We start from the raw sequence: 19,479 nt of genomic DNA on the forward strand, positions 1-19,479 counted from the left end.
GTTAGATACTAGGTCATGCGAATTATATTAAGACTCATATTTTGCAGCGATGTAGAAATACATTATAATATAGGCCATGTTGTGGGGCCGCCCCCTGTGAAAAATTTTCTTATTCAGTTTCTTTACGGGCATCATTTTAAAAATGTCCCCTTTAAACAAACTAGAAGGGTGCCGGACGAAATTTTTGAGCAGCAATAATTGTTTAAACAATGTTTTTACACAAATTCAAAAATTTATCTTTTTTTTGGCCCGAAAAATATTTTTTTAGATTTTTTGGGTCATTTTAAACAAAAAAAAAACAAAAAGCAGTGGATAATGTTCAATGTGGTATCAAAATAAATGGCGTCAATATTAATAATTTGAGATATGTAGATACGCAGATGACACGGTGTTAATTGCAAGCAATTACGAGGAACTTCAAGATCTGATTAATAGGATTGGTAAGGTATGGTATGATACATCGTGGCAGGGCCCACTTGTGAGCCCTTCGGACACTTAGACCTCCTGCGACGGCGACGGGTCCATTGTATCACCCCTATCTTATGGACCAGATCCATAAGAACCTGGTCTTCGGTGTTTCTGGGGCCCAGGATGCACCGGGCTCCCATAATTGTCACAATCAACAGCATCACAGCCAACCTTATGGCCCCACAGAAAGCCACAAGTCTCTTCAAAGGCAACTCCCCCACCTGGCTCGGCTGAATGGAGGCCGATCCCAGGATCTGCCACCTCTGCTAGGCCAATGCCGAGCACTTCCAGAGGACATGTGAGGAGGTTTCCTCCTCCTCATTACATAGACGGCACCGTCAATCCAAGCAGATGAAGGTGCCTTCAGATTCAACAGTGACCGGTGAGCATACTGACCACCAGGGAGCATCTTCTACGATTTAGATTATCTAGCAGAAAAATTTGGGCTATGAGATTTTTGGATGGCCCCACTATATGGAGTCAATCTTGAGCTCCACAACTGGCCCAGGAGTCCTGGAACATCCTCAGAAGAAGCTCCATAAGATTACCCCGACCAGTATCGAAGGGCACCCCAATTACAGGTTCATGTTCCACAAGCAAAGGGGGATGATTAATAGATGACTAGTGGTATGATTAATAGGATTACCACAACTTGTGATGAATACGGATTCAAGCTAATCACCGCAAAGACAAAGGTGATGTTCGTCAGTAAAACACCAATACAACTGGAACTGGTAACAGCTTATCGTGAACAACTGGCGACTAACAGTATCACCTAAATACCTTGGTTGTATTCTAAATGAGAACTGGGACCCTAACAAAGAAATTAGAATACGTATCGAGAAGCCCAGAGCTGCATTTTTTAAGATGAAGAAACTGTTACGTGGAAAGAATATTACTTTGAGCCTGAACATTAGATTAGTGAGATGTTATGTGTTCTCTTTACACGAAGCTTGGACTTTAACGGATATACTTTCAAGAAACTTTAAGCCTTTGAAATCTGGATGCATCGGATAATCCTACGAATAAGTTGGGCGGATAGAATTCGTAATGAAGTTGTTTTGCATCGGATGGGAAAAGTTACGGAAGTCGTCAGAAGAGTTAAAAATCGCAAACTAGAATATTTTGGCTATGTTATGCGTCACCCAGAGAGATATAATATACTCCATTTAATAATAGAAGGCAAGGTAGACGAAAGAAGTGGGCCAGGTCGAAGAAGAACGTCATGGCTTAGAAACGAGAGAATGGTTTAACAGATCCTCTGCATCCCTTTTCCGAGCTGCCATCAATTTAAATCGACTTATTTCAATTTAAATTAATTGGAAAATACTGTAATACTTGTACACTCTTCTAAGTAGGTTAAAACGACAAACAAGTGTATGTTCTCAAAAAAATTGATAGTGTGTAAAAAATGTTTTATTATCAGCTAAGTACAACGTGCCATCATCAGAGCTTCGTCCTCTGATAAAACCTTCATAGAAGAGCAATTGCTAAACGACACAATAAAAAACATAGATTCTGGGCAATAGCCACAGATATCGGGTATAACAACCCCTAAAATGAATAAATTCAAATCTAATTTCTTCTTTTTTGACTCAGCCAAGTTGTCTTTTTAAAATAAAAAAGAAATTAGATGTGAATTTATTCATTTTAAGGGGTTGTTATACCCGATATATCTGGCTTTTGCCCAGAATCTATGTTTTTTATGGTGTCGTTTAGCAATTGCTCTTCTATGAAGGTTTTACAAGAGGACGAAGCTCTGATAATGGCACGTTATGTGTTGAAAGTAGGTACTTAGCTGATAATAAAACATTTTTTACACACTATCAATTTTTTTGAGAACATACACTCGTTTGCCGTTTTGACCTATTTCAATTTAAACTGTTGCTTTTAACTGTTAATTATACGCGTCCACTTGACGTTCAAGCCGCTGCGCGTTGTACTATATGGTGCGTCTCTGTCGAACTATATGATTAGCGTATTTAATTAGCACATTGGCAATAATTAATTGAATAAATAAATAAATGATTAAAGAAAGATGTTAATACTAAGTAATTTTGACTCAGGTTTTAGCATCAAAAATAATAATATTGTTGTGGAGAAGCTTAATAATTTGTTGTATATCATCATCATAAGTGGCTCGACAATCCGTTGTGGATCTTGGCCTGCTCACAAAGAAGTTGCCACTCCTGTCGATTCCCGGCATCTTCCCTCCATCTTCTGACCCCTAGAATCTTTAGGCCTTCTTCCACATCATCAATCCATCTTCTTCGTGGTCGTCCTCTACTTCTTGTGCCCTCTGGTTTTGAAAATGTTAATCTCTTAGTGTATTCGTGATCTGACATACTAGCCATGTGTCCAGCCCATCTATATGCCCATTTGTTGTATATGGATGATTTGAAATTAACGGCTTCCACTCGAAAAGAGCTAGATCAGATGCTAAAAACTGTAGAAACGTTTTCAAATGGCATCAGTGTGCAATTTGGATTAGACAAGTGCCGTATTCTAAATATAGTCAGGGGAAAGATTCAGCCTGGAGGTTTCGATATGCAAGATGGCCAAAACATCGAGGTCATGAAACCCGAACTAACTTCCGAGTTCGTACGAAGAGTGAGACAGCTAAATCGCTCATATCATAGTAAAAATTTGTTTAAGGCATTGAATACGTACGCTTTTTCCGCGCTTAGCTACTCATTTGGTATTATAAAGTGGTCAAAAACGGATATAGAGAGTCTTCAGCGAAAAGCAAGAACACTTCTAACAAGGCACAAAAACATCATCCACGTAGTGCAGTAGAGAGAACATTACCGCGATATCTAGGGGGAAGAGGACTCATGGACATAAGTGAGCAACTGGATAAACAATAAACAAGTTACTAATCTAAGAACTTATTTTCAGGCGCAGGCGCAGGCTGAGACATCTACTTTAAATGGCGCAACCTGTGCAGTAGATGACACAACACAACACCGCTTAAACTGAGGGAACAGGAAATGCGCATAAACCACTTTGTCTAAGCAAGAAAAAATGCGCACTTGGAGGGGTAAGCCTCTGCATGGGCGGCATCTGAATGAGGTTAACCAAGAATATGTCGACAACTCATCGTCGAACTATTGGTTGACGTCAGGAAAGAAGTTTCCCGAGACAGAAGGTTTCCTACTTGCCATTCAGGATCAGGTTATTCCAACTAGAAATTACCTGAAGTATATTGTCAAAGATCCTCAGGTCCAGGTCCAAAACGACAAGTGCCGATATGGATGTCAAGCCCAAGAATCCATCCAACATATTAATGGGGGCTGCCAGGCGTTTGTCGGAACTGAGTATAAAGAACGCCAGGACTCAGTAGGAAAGATTCTTCACCAATAACTAGCTAGTAAACTTGAACTTCTCCAGACCGAACATCTGCCTTATTATCAATACGTCCCTGATAGAATGCTTGAAAACGACAACTACAAGCTTTACTGGGACCGCACTGTGCTCACAGACCAAACAGTGGCACATAATAGACCAGATCTCATATTAGTTAATAAACTTACTAGGCAGACAACATTAATTATAGATGTGGCGATACCTAACAACAATAATCTGCTTGTTAAGCACAACGAAAAGATTGCCAAGTATAGAGATCTCGAAATACAAATAAGGAGACAATGGAGAGTGGAAAGTACCCTGACAATACCTAGTGTTCTTTCTACTACTGGAGTCACTCCGAAGAACCTCATAGGAAACATCATCACCTCACACCTCACACTTCACACCTCAAAGCTGGGTCTAAATGAACATTTTTACAAGACTATGCAGAAAGCTGTGTTACTCTCGACGTCTAGATGCGTACGAAAAGTTTTGGAAGATACCTACTCCGGCGTATCAAATCACCTAGGGCTCGATAACACGGAAAGAGTCCCACCAGAGCTCAATCCTTTTGATACCGTAAGTATCTGGGATTAATGAATTTTCCCCTTAGAGGGAGTGGGAGCCGTATGGCTAAATCTGATAAAATTTTAATAAATGTCAAGTGTTTGTTGGTAATTTTTCGCATACGTACGTATACCTATAATATGTATAAGTGCGAAATATAGTGCGACGCTGCGGGCAGCGCGGCCGCGGTGCGGCGGTTTAAAAGTCGAGTGGCCGTGCATAATTAACAATTATAAAACAACAGTCTATATTGAAATAAGCCCCAATTACTCGTCAGAATCTTTAAATTGAATTTTTAAACTTAAATTTAGGCACTTAGCAACCTCAAAAATAATAGTTTACATATGACTTTTCAAGCCTCGAAAATGCGTATTTTCGCATTTTTCAGATTTTTAATCGATTATAACTCGAAAACTATCAACTGTTTAGAAAAATTAAAAGAGAGCTTTTTTGTTTAGAATGGCATAAAACACCTAAAAAATATTTTCCAGGGCAAAAAAGGTGATCTTTTGAATTTGTTTGAACAATTTCTGCCCAAAGATTTCGCCGGGCAGCATATTTACAGATGCTAGCGTGTGTAGATACCAGGGTGTTGAAATCAGTTAGAGTTTGGAAAAACAGTACATTTACAGATGCTAGCGCTTGTTGACACTACGGTGCTGAAATCAGTTAGGGTTTGGAAAAACAGTACATTTACAGATGCTAGCGCGTGTTGACACTACGGTGTTGAAATCGGTTAGGGTTTGGAAAAACAGTACGTTTACAGATGCGTTTTTCCAAACCCTAACTGATTTCACCACCCTGGTGTCTACACACGCTAGCATATACTAACAGATTTGGACACCAGAGTGTTGAAAGCAGCTAGCTTTTTTAGTGGTTATACATGCATAGATGCTAACGGCTATTGACATTGATTTTATATATACCTATTGCTGTGGAAAAATATTTAAGTGATTTAGGTATTAATAAATAATTCAACGTTGTTGGGATATAAACAATAATATATTAATACAAAAGAACATCCCCGTAAATCCGAACCCCGCGAATCCGAACCCCGCGAATCCGAACTTTCGGCAAATCCGAACCAACGGAAAGTGAAAAAAATTTAAAAATTCAAGACAAAAACTTAAAAACATGTTTATTATGCAGAGTAAAGCCAGAAAATTAGACAATGTAGGATTACTAGGACTTTGACATTTAAAATTTCTTAATATACTTATTTCTTAATATATAATAAAATATTATACTTTAATATATAGGTTTATAAAGTGTTTTTAAAGGTTAAACACAAACTTACTTTGGTTCTCTCATAGTCAACTTGAGTCCAAAAATATTGTCCACACTCTTGCGAAAACGTTTGGCTACTCATAATCACAATGAAAGCTTTGAACTACTAGTTAAGGCTAACTTTCGGATAATCCGAACTTTTCGGAATCCGAACAGGCTGTTCCCCAATTAGTTCGGATTTGCGGGGTCCTACTGTATTTAGATGGGATATAAGCCACAATTAAACTGAAAAAAATAATTTTATTAATGTTTCGACGCCCAAACCGGGTGTCGTTGTCAAAATACAAAATACTACTAAATTAAACAAAAATGTTGTTGCTTAGTAAAAAAATTCTTCTAATAATTTATTTAATCTGACTCATTTATATCGGCAATTCAGACATATATTATACATTTTAAAGTATTTTTTAGTAAGCAACAACATTTTTGTTTAATTTAGTAGTATTTTGCATTTTGACAACGACACCCGATTTGGACGTCGAACGTTAATAAAATTATTTATATAATTGTGGCTTATTTCCCATCTAAATAGTTCATTATAAAAAATAATACATATTAGATTAATGAGCAGATCCATGCCCTTTAGCGTTAGGTTGGTTCTCTGTGATGTTTCTCATCAGGTTTCTGCTTCTATTTTTTCCTTTTGTTGCCTCGGTTTTGGAAAAACAGTACGTTTACAGATGCTAGCGTGTGTTCATACTAGGGTGTTGAAATTAATTAGGGTTTGGAAAAACAGTACATTTACAAATACATAACACAAAAGAACAACATAAAAAATAATGTTGTTCTGAAGCTATTTCCTTGTGACATTTTTATAATTAACTATTTAGATGGGAAATAAGCCACAATTAAATTGAAAAAAATAATTTTATTAACGTTTAGACGCCCAAATCGGATGTCGTTGTTAAAATACAAAATAATACTAAATTAAACAAAAATGTTGTTGCTTAGTAAAAAATACTTTAAAATGTATAATATATGTCTGAATTGCCAATATAAATGAGTCAGATTAAATAGATTGAAGACCTAAATGGAAGAAGGAGGTATGTAACATTTTCTAAAATTTTGAGTTTCTTAGTGAATGAAGGTGGTATGTAACTTAACTATCATATTATGCCACTTTTACTGTACCTCTTAAAAGCTTAATAAGAGATATTCTAGTGGATGAAGGAGGTATGTAACATGTAGAATACAATTCTTGAATGGAAGAAGGAGGTATGAAACATTTTTCGTCTTTTTCAGGTTTAAATTGTTTATAACTCGAAAACTATTAACTTTAGAGAAAAATTACAAAATACCTTCTTTGTTTCCAATGATCAAAAGGACCTAAAATTATGTACACAGGCTGAAAAAATTGATTTTTTTTTTATAAATGTAGCTAGGGGCTAGGGGAGCTATTAATAAAAAAGGCAAGGTAGACGGAAGAAGAAACGCCAGGTCGAAGAAGAAAGGCCAGGTCGCAGAAGACCGTCATGGCTTAGACACCTGTAAGAATGGTTTAACAGATCCTCTGCATTCCTTTACCGAGCTGCCATTAACAAAAATACTATAGCCAGTTTGATAGCCAACATTAACATAGCAACATAAAGAAGAATATTATTTTGTGTTCAATTACATAAATTTCTGTAAAACTGAATATAGAGCATTACTTCATGCCACATACCCACTTCATCCATTCAGATAAAGGATAGTTATAAAAACTAAAATTGATGAAAGAAGGCGGTATATGTACAGTTTTTATTTATTTTTAGAAAAAATACTAAAAATCAAAACAAATTATCAACATTGTATGTAAAGGAATGCTTATAGCAATATAAATAAAACCAAATAACACAAACAATATTTTCATGATAAAAGTAGAGGAATAAAAACTTTAACTGCCCATATCTAAAAAGGTAGGCTTTGTAACATATCTCCTTCTTTCACTTAGGTCTTCAATTATTAGAAGTATTTTTTACTAAGCAATAACATTTTTGTTTAATTTAGTAGTATTTTGTATTTTGACAACGACACCCGATTTGGGCGTCGAAACGTTAATAAAATTATTTTTTTCAATTTAATTGTGGCTTATTTTCCATCTAAATAGTTAATTATAAAAATGCCACAAGGAAATAGCTTCAGAACAATATTATGTTTTATGTTGTTCTTTTGTGTTAATATATTATTGTTTATATCCCAACAACGTTTAATTATTTATTAATACTTACCTAAATCACTTAAATATTTTTCAACAGTAGTAGGTATATAAAATCAATGGCAATAGCCGTTAGCATATGCATGTATATAACCACTAAAAAAGCTAGCTGCTTTTAACACTCTGGTGTCCAAATCTGTTAGTATTTGTAAATGTACTGTTTTTCCAAACCCTAACTGATTTCAACACCCTAGTGTCAACACACGCTAGCATCTGTAAACGTACTGTTTTTCCAAACCCTAACCGATTTCAACACCGTGGTGTCAACACGCGCTAGCATCTGTAAATGTACTGTTTTTCCAAACCCTAACTGATTTCAACACCCTGGTGTCTACACACGCTCACGCTAGCATCTGTAAATATGCCGCCGGCAACTTTCTGATTTGTTTAAATGGGACATTTTGAAAAGAAATCCGCAAAGAAACTGAATCACAAAATTGTTCGTACGGGAGCGGCCTCACAACACGGACTAGGTAGGTACACGAGATTTATTTTTTGCTTGATAATTGATAAAAATCAAACGTCAGACGTGGAATAAATAAATATAAATGAGTCTCTTTGACCTGGAAACGACTTTAACAGATTTCCTATAATTTTAATTGTAAGCTAGTGTTTTAACCATGCATAGGCAGGTATTATTAATAGGAAATACTAATATAAGAAACATGTTAAATTTGCAGTAAATTAATTTAAAAATTAAGTTATCTCCATCTACATTAGTGTGTACATATATAAAAACATTTTACTTCATTTATTATCTATTTTCTCATATTTTTATATTATTCTCATATTTTCCGTTTAGATTAATATTTAGAATGATGGCGCCATCTAGTCAATAACACCATAATTACTGTAATGTGACCTACCTACGTCACATATGTCCGTCATTTTTGATAAAGCGTGTCTAATACCCTAGAAAGACGGTTAGATACTAACTATTCAATTACTTTTCTTAAAACTTTAAAAACTATATTTATAGATTAGATACATAAAATGTAATAACATATATATAAGAATCAAATATATAAGAATATATATAAGAATATATATAAGAATCAAAATATTTCAAATAATTTGAATTTTAGGTGTATTTGTCTTCCTTCTGAATTTTTCATGTGTTCTCACGTCTGTATTTTTTATTATATGTATAGTAGTATACCTACCTATCCTTTTATTGCGCAGTTCTATTATTATGCATGTTTTCTCTATAAACATCTTTGATCGTATTCACTTCCATTTTTTTTTGTATTCATTGTGTACCTTTAGTTTATTTGTATATTTTGTGGTGTTCTTTAGTTTATTTGTACTTGTACTCATAATTAAGTACAATATCTGCTAGGCTATTCCACGAATATACGACTGTCTGGGATTATCGCGACACGAATATTTTAGTGTGCAAAATAAGAAGTACGAAAGTATTTTGCTCTAATAATTACTCCAATAAACAACAATATAATTTGCAATTTACTTTCGTTCTTCATATTTTGCACAGTAAAATATTCGTTGTCGAGATAATCCACAACAGTCGTATGTTCGTGGAATAGGGATTCCACGAACCAATAGGGATTCCAGGGACCAATCTGCTGATCGTTCCTTTACGTTGATTTTTTATTGTTGTTATATCTGTTTAATGCCTTACTCTTTTGTAGTTGTCATGTGCTTACTGTTTTCCTAATTGTCTTAAATTCAGTTTTTCTTCACATTTTCGATTCATTTCAATACCTATTTCGATACAATATCAAGGAGTATAAAAATTTTGGCCGCATTCATCTGTAGTGTCGCTATATTATTAAGATATTGCCAAATATTTGCTAATTTTTTCTGCCAATATTTTCTGGTAGTTCTGGTAGGTACAGGATTTTTATAGACTCAATTTGTATAAAGACTACTATATTTTTGGTTCTTATTGTCTTCATTTTACTGGATTTACTGGAATCAGATAGCAATCATAAAGACCATGGTAACACGTCAAGGCCAATTGAAATACGCAACGATGTGTCAGACAGGGTTGCGTGCTATCACCGATATTGTGTTTAACGTCTACCGTCTACTCTGAGGTAATATTTGCGAATGCTTTATCGCACTCTTCAGAAATAATCAGGATAAACGGTCAAAGAGTAAAATAACGTTCGCTATGCAGATGACACTGTTTTAATGACTGATTCGGGCTATAGTCTTCAGATACTGTTAAATAGGGTTACTGAGAGTTGTGAAAAAATGGGGATGAAGATCAATACTGCGAAAACCAAAGTTATAAAAACATCAAGGAACAAAAGTTTACTCCTTCCAATATATATGTGAACCACCAACAGCTTGAATACGTAAATCAATACAAATTTGGTACAATCCGCAGTACCAGTCTAGTAATGGTAAACCAGTACAAAATCTTGGCTGCTGGTTCAACAATCAACTTATACATATAAACAAGAAGTAAGAGCGAGAATAGAGGTAGCCCGACAAGGCTTTATCAAAATGAAAAGCTTATTTTGTAACAGTAGCATTAATATCAGCCTTAGATGATATTTTCTGCATTGCTATGTATGGTCAATTATACTTTTGTATGGAACGAAAGCCCGGATACTCAACATAACGCTGATAAATAAGTTAGAAGCCTTTGAAACTCTAAGACAAGCCACATCTCCAAGAAAACTGTCCTGAAGAGACTAGGAGGTACAGATAGTGAGCTGCTGAAGGTCATCAAAGTTAGAAAAGTTAGCTACCTGCCTGCTGGGACACATAATGAGGAACAAAAAATACCGTCTCGCGCAACTGATCATCCAGAGTAAGATAGAAGGAAAACGTGGTCCCGGTAGACGCCAGATTTCATGCCTTAGGGTAAGAACAGAACAAGTAGGTCGAGGTGGAGGTGTAGGTCGGGGTGAATGCTACTAGTTAAGTCGCGGTCGATGTCGACAGCACATAGCAAGGAGGTCATCTGCGTTGTCAGTCGAGCTAGAATCACTATCAAGTGATGTAGCTTAATGAAATTTGAATAACAAAAAGACTGTGCTTTTGCGATGTTGTGTCAGTCAAGTGATGATAGTGATGAAATGTCAGCTGTAAATAATCAGATCCTCCTTCATATTTCAAAAATTTACCGTATTTAAATGCTTTAGAAATTCAAAAATAAACTGAATACAAAAAAGGGATTATATAAAAAGTATCAACTTGTCTTCGAACGGACCAATCACAGGGAAGCATCCTTGTAGTTGTAGGCCGCGTAGTAGACATCCATGTAAAACAAACTCATTTTATTTTTAAAAACATCGATGTAAAACATCCTGTATGGCATCGGACTAAGATCGGACCGGCATTGATTCAACATCTTTGTTTAGAGCAGCATTGGACAGAGACATATTTGCCAGTGTAGTCGCTAACCTCCATTAAAAAGACAGCAGGAGTTTTCCGAATAGCAACGTCAGATTATTCACTGTTCACTGAAGTTAACGTTCGGATATGTCTTATTATCATGTTAAGATATCTCGTGGCCTTGGCGTTACTACCGTTGACAGCGGTTGATTTTTAATGCAATCTAATATAATATCTAAAAAGTATATAATTAGTTGGTTTCACGCTTATAAGGTCTGCAAAACAACCGACATTATTTTAGCACATTGCGTGCCACGCTTTAATCGGGTTACTACTCTCAGGAGCCACTGATATCCACGACCATGAAAGTTAGTCATACGTGTATATCAAAAATGAGCGACGTGGCTCCTGGCGAAATATCTGTGTCTCTCATATATGAGCGACGTGGCACGCAATGTGTTAAAAGTTATATTTTCGAATTAATTTTACGCCTCTGTGACTTACTACACACTACTTACCATACATAAATTCTGTGTTGACTATCGATTACAATTATTTGACTTGAATATCTTAATTAAGATAGTTGCTGTTGTATAAAACGTATTTTTTGTAAGAGATAATATTGTTTTTTTATGTAACCAATCCATTAGATTGTATGTATTCTGAGATAACATTGTAGTTGTATGATAAGAGTGCATCAAAAGCAAGTGTGCTGATGAAGTAATTACAGATATCTACATCTAGAAAGTGATTGGATTCGGATATAGTGTCAAGAGTTTCCGTTACAATTACAATTGAACTGGTTTTCAAAAAATCGTCACCAGGAGATACAAAAACAAAACTGTTTGACAACAGTCTATCAAAGCAAGGTTTTCTTAATTTTTGGTTGTGATAATCAAGAAACTATAGCAGTATAATAGGTAAGAAATTAAAAATATTTATATAGGTAGTAGGAAAAATGGAAGATTACACATTAACCAACATATTATAAAACAAGCTGTATTTTCAACCGTGTCACATAAAAATTGGCCAGCGCAAAACATTGTAATTTATATAAACTGTTCTTATAATAATGGTACTGGTTCATTACTTTCTGGAACATAAAAAAGATGTGTTTAATAAGATCGTTCATGGGTACCTAATCTTTCATTTTTCCTACTTTACATCATACTTACCTAGGTATATAAATAACTAAATTATTTATACATAGAAATAGTAGGGGAGGAAAGTATGCTAAATGTGCAGTCACTCGAGCGCTTTGGGGACCTATTGGGTTGTGAAAAGTAGGTTCTAAAACCAAAAAAAGTTAAGTAAATTTTTCCATTATAGTGGGGACTTTCCATTTTTAATTTAATTTTCCATTTCCAACAATCGTTTTTTCCGATTATAGCGCCATCTATCCATAAATCGAAAAAATGTTTCAAATAAAAGTTACTTATTTTTACGTAAGGAATCCGAATCTGTAATAAAAAATGGGGGCTCCTATTTAAAATTTTAAAGTAACCCCCCACCCCACATCCGTGGGGGTTCGTGTTTGGTGCCATTCGATAGATTTTTCAAACATAATGAATAAGTGCATTTTTCAGGTTTTCGATCTGATGTTCATTTCGCGAAATACCGCGTGATTCGTAATTAAAATTTTAAATTTACCCCCACCCCTCTCCGTGGGCAGTCGTTTTTGGTATCATTCGATAGAGTTTTGACAAATGTTGAGCACGTATTTTTTAGTTTTTAGATCTATCGTTCATTTCGCGAAATATTCGCTTTTTTCTTGCGAAATTTTGTGACACCCATTTCTTTACGCCCCGCCCAAAATCGTCAGATTTTTGAAATATACACTGTTTTGCATGTACTTAACTTACCTTATCTTAATCTGACGATTTCAAGTATTTCTAAGGATAGATTTTTTTTTTCGGCCCCCCCTTAACGAAAGCCCCTGTGTTTAGAGCCAATATATGGTAGAGGTCCATCTACAGGGTACCAGGGTTCTCCCCATATGATAATCTGACGCGCTCGATTTACTGCAAAAATCCCCGCTTGGGCTCCCCTACCAAAACTGAATAGAGTTGCAATTACTTCATGTAAGAGTTTTTATTTCTGCTGGTCTTTTTGTTTTTTTTTTCTCCATTATTTCCTGTCCTTCAATTTATTCTCCACGTTTACCTCTTTTTTTACTTGTGCATCCAATTGTATTTTCTGTAAATTTGTACGTTTAGTACAAGTTTAAGCCAGAAGATGAGCTAGCCATAATTTCAAATTACGGAAGGATTAGGATGAATTGAGGACACGGAATATAGCAACAGCATTATTTAAATATAATGTAGGTACATATTATATTATATTATCTTGCTTATGTTTTTTAGAATTCTAGTAAGTAGGTAGTTTATGATTACGTTTTTTAAGTTTGAAATCCATTGATTAGATAAACTAAAATGTACTGAGGATTTAGCGTAGGAACAAGGGTTTTTATCAGTGGTGTCATGGTGTGGGAACGCCGTTCCCACACTGGTTAAGAAAAGAAAAAAAAATAAATAGAGAATTTAGGTTTTGTAAACAAAAATTAGCAGTGCGTTCCGGCACTGCTAATTTTGCCATAACACCACTGGTTTTTATGTATTTTGAAGTATTAAAACAAGGAATTGGAATTAACACTAAGCATCAAAATTAACGCACCACCTTAAAAATGGGACATTTTTGATGGCTCGTGTTTTCTAAACCTGTTGTCCGATTTTAGTGATGTTTTTAATATGTTACAGCTTTATTCTTCAAGAATATCGACGTAATAATATTGTTGCTAACAGATAAGTGTCATTGTATACAGGGGGTAACAATGATAGTGTGTTTTTTCCTCAAAGTTTGGAACACCCTGTGGAATATTCTAGCGTATATAAAAGATAGGTACTTGGTACTTTAACAACTAGCAACGTTCTTCGTCAACACATGGTGTTTCTAAATAATTGCGACAAACTTTAGGGGTAATTCGCCATAAAAAAATAATGATCGTTTGCTTTATAAACATATGTCCACAAATGCTTCCTTTCCAAGATACGGGATGTTGAATTTTTTCGTACAAACTGACGATTTATTTATTGCTCTAAAACCGGTTGAGATATCCAAATGAAATTTGGTAGGTTTTAATAGGTAGTTATTGCGCATTTTTTGGCAAATAATTAAGAATTTTACCGCATACATGCCAAAATACGCGCAATAGCTACCTCTTAAAACCTACCAAATGTCATTTGCATATCTCAACCGGTTTTAGAGCAATAAATAAATTGTCAGTTTGTACGAAAAAATTCAACATCCCGTATTTCGGAAACGAAGCATTTGTGGACATAGGTTTATAAAGCAAACGGTCATTATTTTTTCATGGCGAATTACCCCTTAAAGTTTGTCGCAATTATTTATAAACACCCTGTGTTGATGAAGAACGTTGCTAGTTGTTAAAGTACCTAAATTTTTTATTAGCCAACATAAGCGAATGAACCAAAAAGAAAAATGTTACGAAAGCCTAAAGCTACAGTCGAGATTTAATTTCAATATTTTATATACGCTAGAATATTCCACAGGGTGTTCCAAACTTTGAGGAGAAAACACACTATCATTATTACACCTGGTATACAATGACACTTATCTGTTTAGCAACAATGTTATTACATTGATATTCTTAAAGAATAAAGCTATGACATATTAAAAAAAATCACTAAAATCGGACAAGAGGTTTAGGAAATACGAGACATCAAACATGTCCCATTTTTAAGATGGTGCGTTAATGTTGATGCTTAGTGTATAATAAGTTTTAGGTTTTTACCCAACGTGACCGGAAGTCGATACTTACGCCCGGTTTCATAATTAACTTTACATTAACTAACATTAACATTAACTAAAGTTCACTTTAAAGTTGACATTTACCCATATGAATTGCATTGATAAAGGTATTAACTTAAAATTGAAAGTCCACTTTAACTGATTATGAAACCGAACGTTAAGCTCTTTGTCTAACTTTGCGTCGATTGATATATACGATTTCATTAATTTGGAGTCATTTTTGCCAAACTTTCGGTCATAACTTTTTAACTGGAAATGAAATCAAAACCGGAACTAAATATTCGAGTTCGACTTTTCAATACGCGTTGATTTCTGCTACTATAATTTGTCACTTCCTGTTACAACTTTTTAACAGGAAGTCTATATTTTTCTCGTGTTCATAAGGCGCGTCGAATAATATATAGGTATCACTTGTACTATTTCAGAGATTTTAAAACAGTTCTTCCGGTTACGACTCTAGATCTTTGGGTTATAAGCTTTCATTCGACACCTCATTTGTCATTATATCTGTTCTAATAACGGAGCTGTGTTTACTGATGAACAGACAGACATGGATAATGAAAGGTTAATTTATTTATGTTGTAAAATGGGTGAAAGCAATATCCAAGAATTCGTTTATGTCCTACTTGAAACGGATATTGCTTTCCTCCAATACCCATATATGAATCTTTATCTAAGATAAACTCTCCTTTTGGCAGTGGATACCGTAATATTAGTGCTCTCATTAAATGCTTCTTCAAGGTTTCAAAGACTGTAGAAAGAGGCAGTTTCATCCCAGAAGTAATATCTTGCTCCTCTGTAAGTCGCATGGCTTAGAGATATCTGCAAACTTCTTAATGAATCACCGAGAGTAAATACATAGCCCAAGAAAACTTCTCACTTGATGTTTGTCAGTCGGTTTTGGTCACTCCTTAATGGAATCGGTTCTTCCCTTATCCATGGCCACTTCTTCTTTGCTGACTAAATGACCTACATAACTAACTTTACTTTGAATAGGTGACACTTTAGGATTTAACATAAGTTGGCGAAGAGTCCAAATGGCAAAATGTTGAATGCTACAATCCATACCCTGTGGTAAAGGCTGTCTTTTCTTTATATACCGGGTCCATTTCACCCTGACAATATCCAGACTTAATGTCCAAAGTAGAAAAAAATTTACTTCCAGCCAATGTTTCCAACGTGTCGTCGATCGGAGGCAGAAGGTTAACCAACGATCTTTCTTGGTAACATTGTTCAACGAACGGTAGTCCATACAGGACCTTGTAGCACCGTCATTCTTCTTGACCAAGACCACCGCAGATACCCATGGGCTAGTAGAAGGTTATATCACTCCGTCTTTCTTTATTTCCCGAACAATCCTTTCAGCTTTTGTTGAAAGGATTTGTTTGACGAATTGGCTTTTCATTGCCAGTATCGATTTTATCTATATCTGATAACGGTAATACTTCCTGTCTTTCCTTCTTTCGGTACGAAGATGTCACCATACCGCCGAAAAAATTTACTTATCTATGCATGATTTAGAGACTGACCAGCAACTGTAATCATTTGGTCGTATTTGTCGTTGGAATTATCGAATGTTGTCGTCTGATGAATTATGGACGTCACTGGTAACACAGGTTTCTACTTTTGTCTCTTTATTGATGGTCAGTGGGTAATCATTGCCATTAATAAGTTTTACAGGTTTTTCTTTAGCAGAAGTTCCATTTCCTTTCCAATTATGATTCCTCAACCAGATCTGGTGAATAAAAGGCGGTATTTAACTAATTCGATAACCTAAATCTCGAACTGTTTACACGATTCAGACATTTTGGGATCCATTTTACTTACATTTATATGATATGATACGTTCAAATGAAATATTTAGTGCCTCAAATATTGTTTGTAGTTTTCGACCGTCTGGTAAAATCATGTCATGAACTCCATCGATATTTACGGGGAGGGGGCACAAAAAATGGCCTTTACGATAGATCTTCACTTTCAATAGAAAATTTACATCCTTTGAAGTCAATTTTCGTTACTTAGTGTCGTTATTCACGGAACCGTTCTAGACTAATGAAAAAATCAATAAATTGTCGGAAATAAATTAACTGATATACTTATTTTTTTTCAGAAACTATGACACCTCTAACATTTGGCATACTGACTGTCAGCGACACTTGTCACAGAGATTCTAAAAAAGACACATCTGGCCCAAGTTTGAAAGAAGAAGTTCTAAAAAATTACTCATCAGTTCAAGTCATTCAACAAATCGTTCCAGATGAAATAGAAGACATCAAATCGGTTCTATTAAACTGGAGCGATGAGAAGAAATGTAACGTTATTTTGACAACTGGAGGTACTGGATTCGCCAATAGAGACGTTACTCCAGAGGCAACTCGACAAGTTATAGAAAAAGATGCTCCCGGTCTTAGCTATGCTATGATTTCGAATAGTTTAGCCATCACGAATATGGCTATGCTTTCTAGGGCGGTTTGTGGTATTAGAGGTAAAACAGTGATTATAAATTTGCCAGGAAGCAAAAAAGGGGCAACCGAATGCTTTGGTTTCGTCAAAAGCTGTATACCACATGCTGTAGCGCTATTGACCGATCAAAAAGATCTTGTTGTTTTGCTGCATCAAAGCATACAAACCAAAGGTGGAGGCGATGGTTTAGGATTTACCCCAAGCAAGGTAAAAATCGATAAAGTTGCATCAAGAAGTCGCAAATCTCCTTATCCCCTCATAGAAGTACCAGAAGCAACTCAAATAGTGCTAACTCAATGTACCCCTACCGACGAAACAGAAGTCGTTGCTTTCGATCGATCAGTTGATAGAATTTTGGCAGAAGATGTATATGCTTTAGCACCGGTTCCACCATTTAGGGCTTCCATAAAAGACGGCTATGCTGTAATAGCTGCGGACGGAGCAGGAACGAGAGCTATCAAAGAAGTAGCAGCGGCAGGTGACGCACCCATCGGAGAAGTACTAAAGTCGGGGGAAGCGATACGAATCTCCACAGGCGCACCTTTGCCGCCTGGAGCCGATGCTGTAGTTCAAGTGGAAGATACTTCGATAGTTCAAGCTTCTCCAGACGGCAGCCTGGAACTTGTTATCAACATTGAGATTGCACCTAAACTAGGACAAGATATTAGGGAGATAGGCAGCGATGTAGCGGTCAATTCTTTGGTCTTGAACAAATATGAGCAGATCAAGGCTGCACATGTGGGAGTCTTAGCGATGTTGGGTAAAACAGAAGTGAAGGTATTCAAGCGTCCGTTGGTTGGGGTAATATCTACAGGAAACGAAATAGGTGATCCAAAAGAAGAACTGGCTCCTGGCAAAATTAGGGATGCCAATAAATTTACTTTAATGAATTTATTGAAAGAGTACAGCTACGACTCAATGGATTGTGGTATCGCCAGAGATGACCCGGATTCCGTTAAAGCTGTCTTAGAAAAAGCATTTATGAACAACGATGTGATTGTAACTAGTGGTGGTATTTCTATGGGCGAATTCGATGTTCTTAAACAGGTCTTGGTAGAAGATTTTGGAGCAAAAATCCACTTCGCTAGAGTTAATATGAAACCAGGGAAACCCACAACGTTCGCTACATTGACTTACCACGGAAAAGAAAAGAAGTTCTTTGGATTACCAGGTAATCCCGTATCTTGCGGGGTAACTTGTCTGCTGTACATCATCCCTGCTTTACGCTATATGGAACACTGTGCAAACTACGAGTTTCCCACGATTCAAATTAAGAACTCACCGTTAGTTAATAATGATTCACGACCAGAGTACCACCGAGTACAAGTAAGCTTCGATCCAACGATTGGCGAGTTTAAGTTATCGTCAACCGGAAATCAGATCAGCAGCAGACTAAACAGTCTAGTTGGAGCAAACGGTTTGGCTATCGTTAGAAAAGGTGACCCGTCCACAACTTTAAACGTACTACTTTTTGATCACCTGATGTAGTTTATTTTTTTAATTAAGAAAATTGTTACTTATATCAGGTCTCGAATTTTGTGATTGTTTACTTGCCAGTTCCTTAATAAATTTGTTATATTTGTTCTCTGTGTATAAGAAGTTAAAATGATGTTAAAAGCCCCATTCACGTTGAGATCGGAATCGATACATGCCGCAAGTATAAGTATCGCGATACAAATCTCATAGTTTATTTGGTTGTCTCAATATCACAACTCTCTATCTTCGTCGTCTACAACTCTATCGAAATCTGTATCACTGTCGTGAAACAGATACAAATCTCATGTTACGTGTACCGCAACTTTGTTGCGATACATGTATCGATACCGCTCTCAACGTGAATGGGGCCCTTAAAGCGTATAGCTAATATAATGCTTTCATCTAAAGAACCCCATTCACGTTGAGATCGGTATCGATACATATATCGTGATAAGTTGAGATACACATCATGAGATTTGTACCTGTTTCACAATAGTCATAGAGACGGCGCACAGTGGGGCAAGAGATAAGTTGGCATT

General features: G+C 35.9%; 1 protein-coding gene across 2 annotated transcripts in view; it reads left to right on the forward strand.

The window, feature by feature from the left end:
* LOC114331061 (gephyrin) overlaps positions 1–19,047 on the forward strand; it is a 69,572-nt gene extending 50,525 nt beyond the window's left edge. The window contains exons 1-2 of one of the 2 annotated variants that reach the window (XM_028280537.2): positions 11,531–12,093; positions 17,112–19,047. In XM_028280537.2, the coding sequence (XP_028136338.2) occupies positions 17,117–18,952 (1,836 nt within the window). In that variant the 5' untranslated portion in view covers positions 11,531–12,093; positions 17,112–17,116 and the 3' untranslated portion in view covers positions 18,953–19,047. Of the gene's footprint in view, positions 1–11,530; positions 12,094–17,111 lie in introns of those variants that run through there. The other variant, XM_028280536.2, reaches the window with a different exon arrangement.
* Positions 19,048–19,479: the final 432 nt, after the last annotated feature.

Source organism: Diabrotica virgifera, chromosome 2 (assembly GCF_917563875.1).
Source record: "Diabrotica virgifera virgifera chromosome 2, PGI_DIABVI_V3a".
Lineage (NCBI taxonomy): Eukaryota > Metazoa > Arthropoda > Insecta > Coleoptera > Chrysomelidae > Diabrotica > Diabrotica virgifera.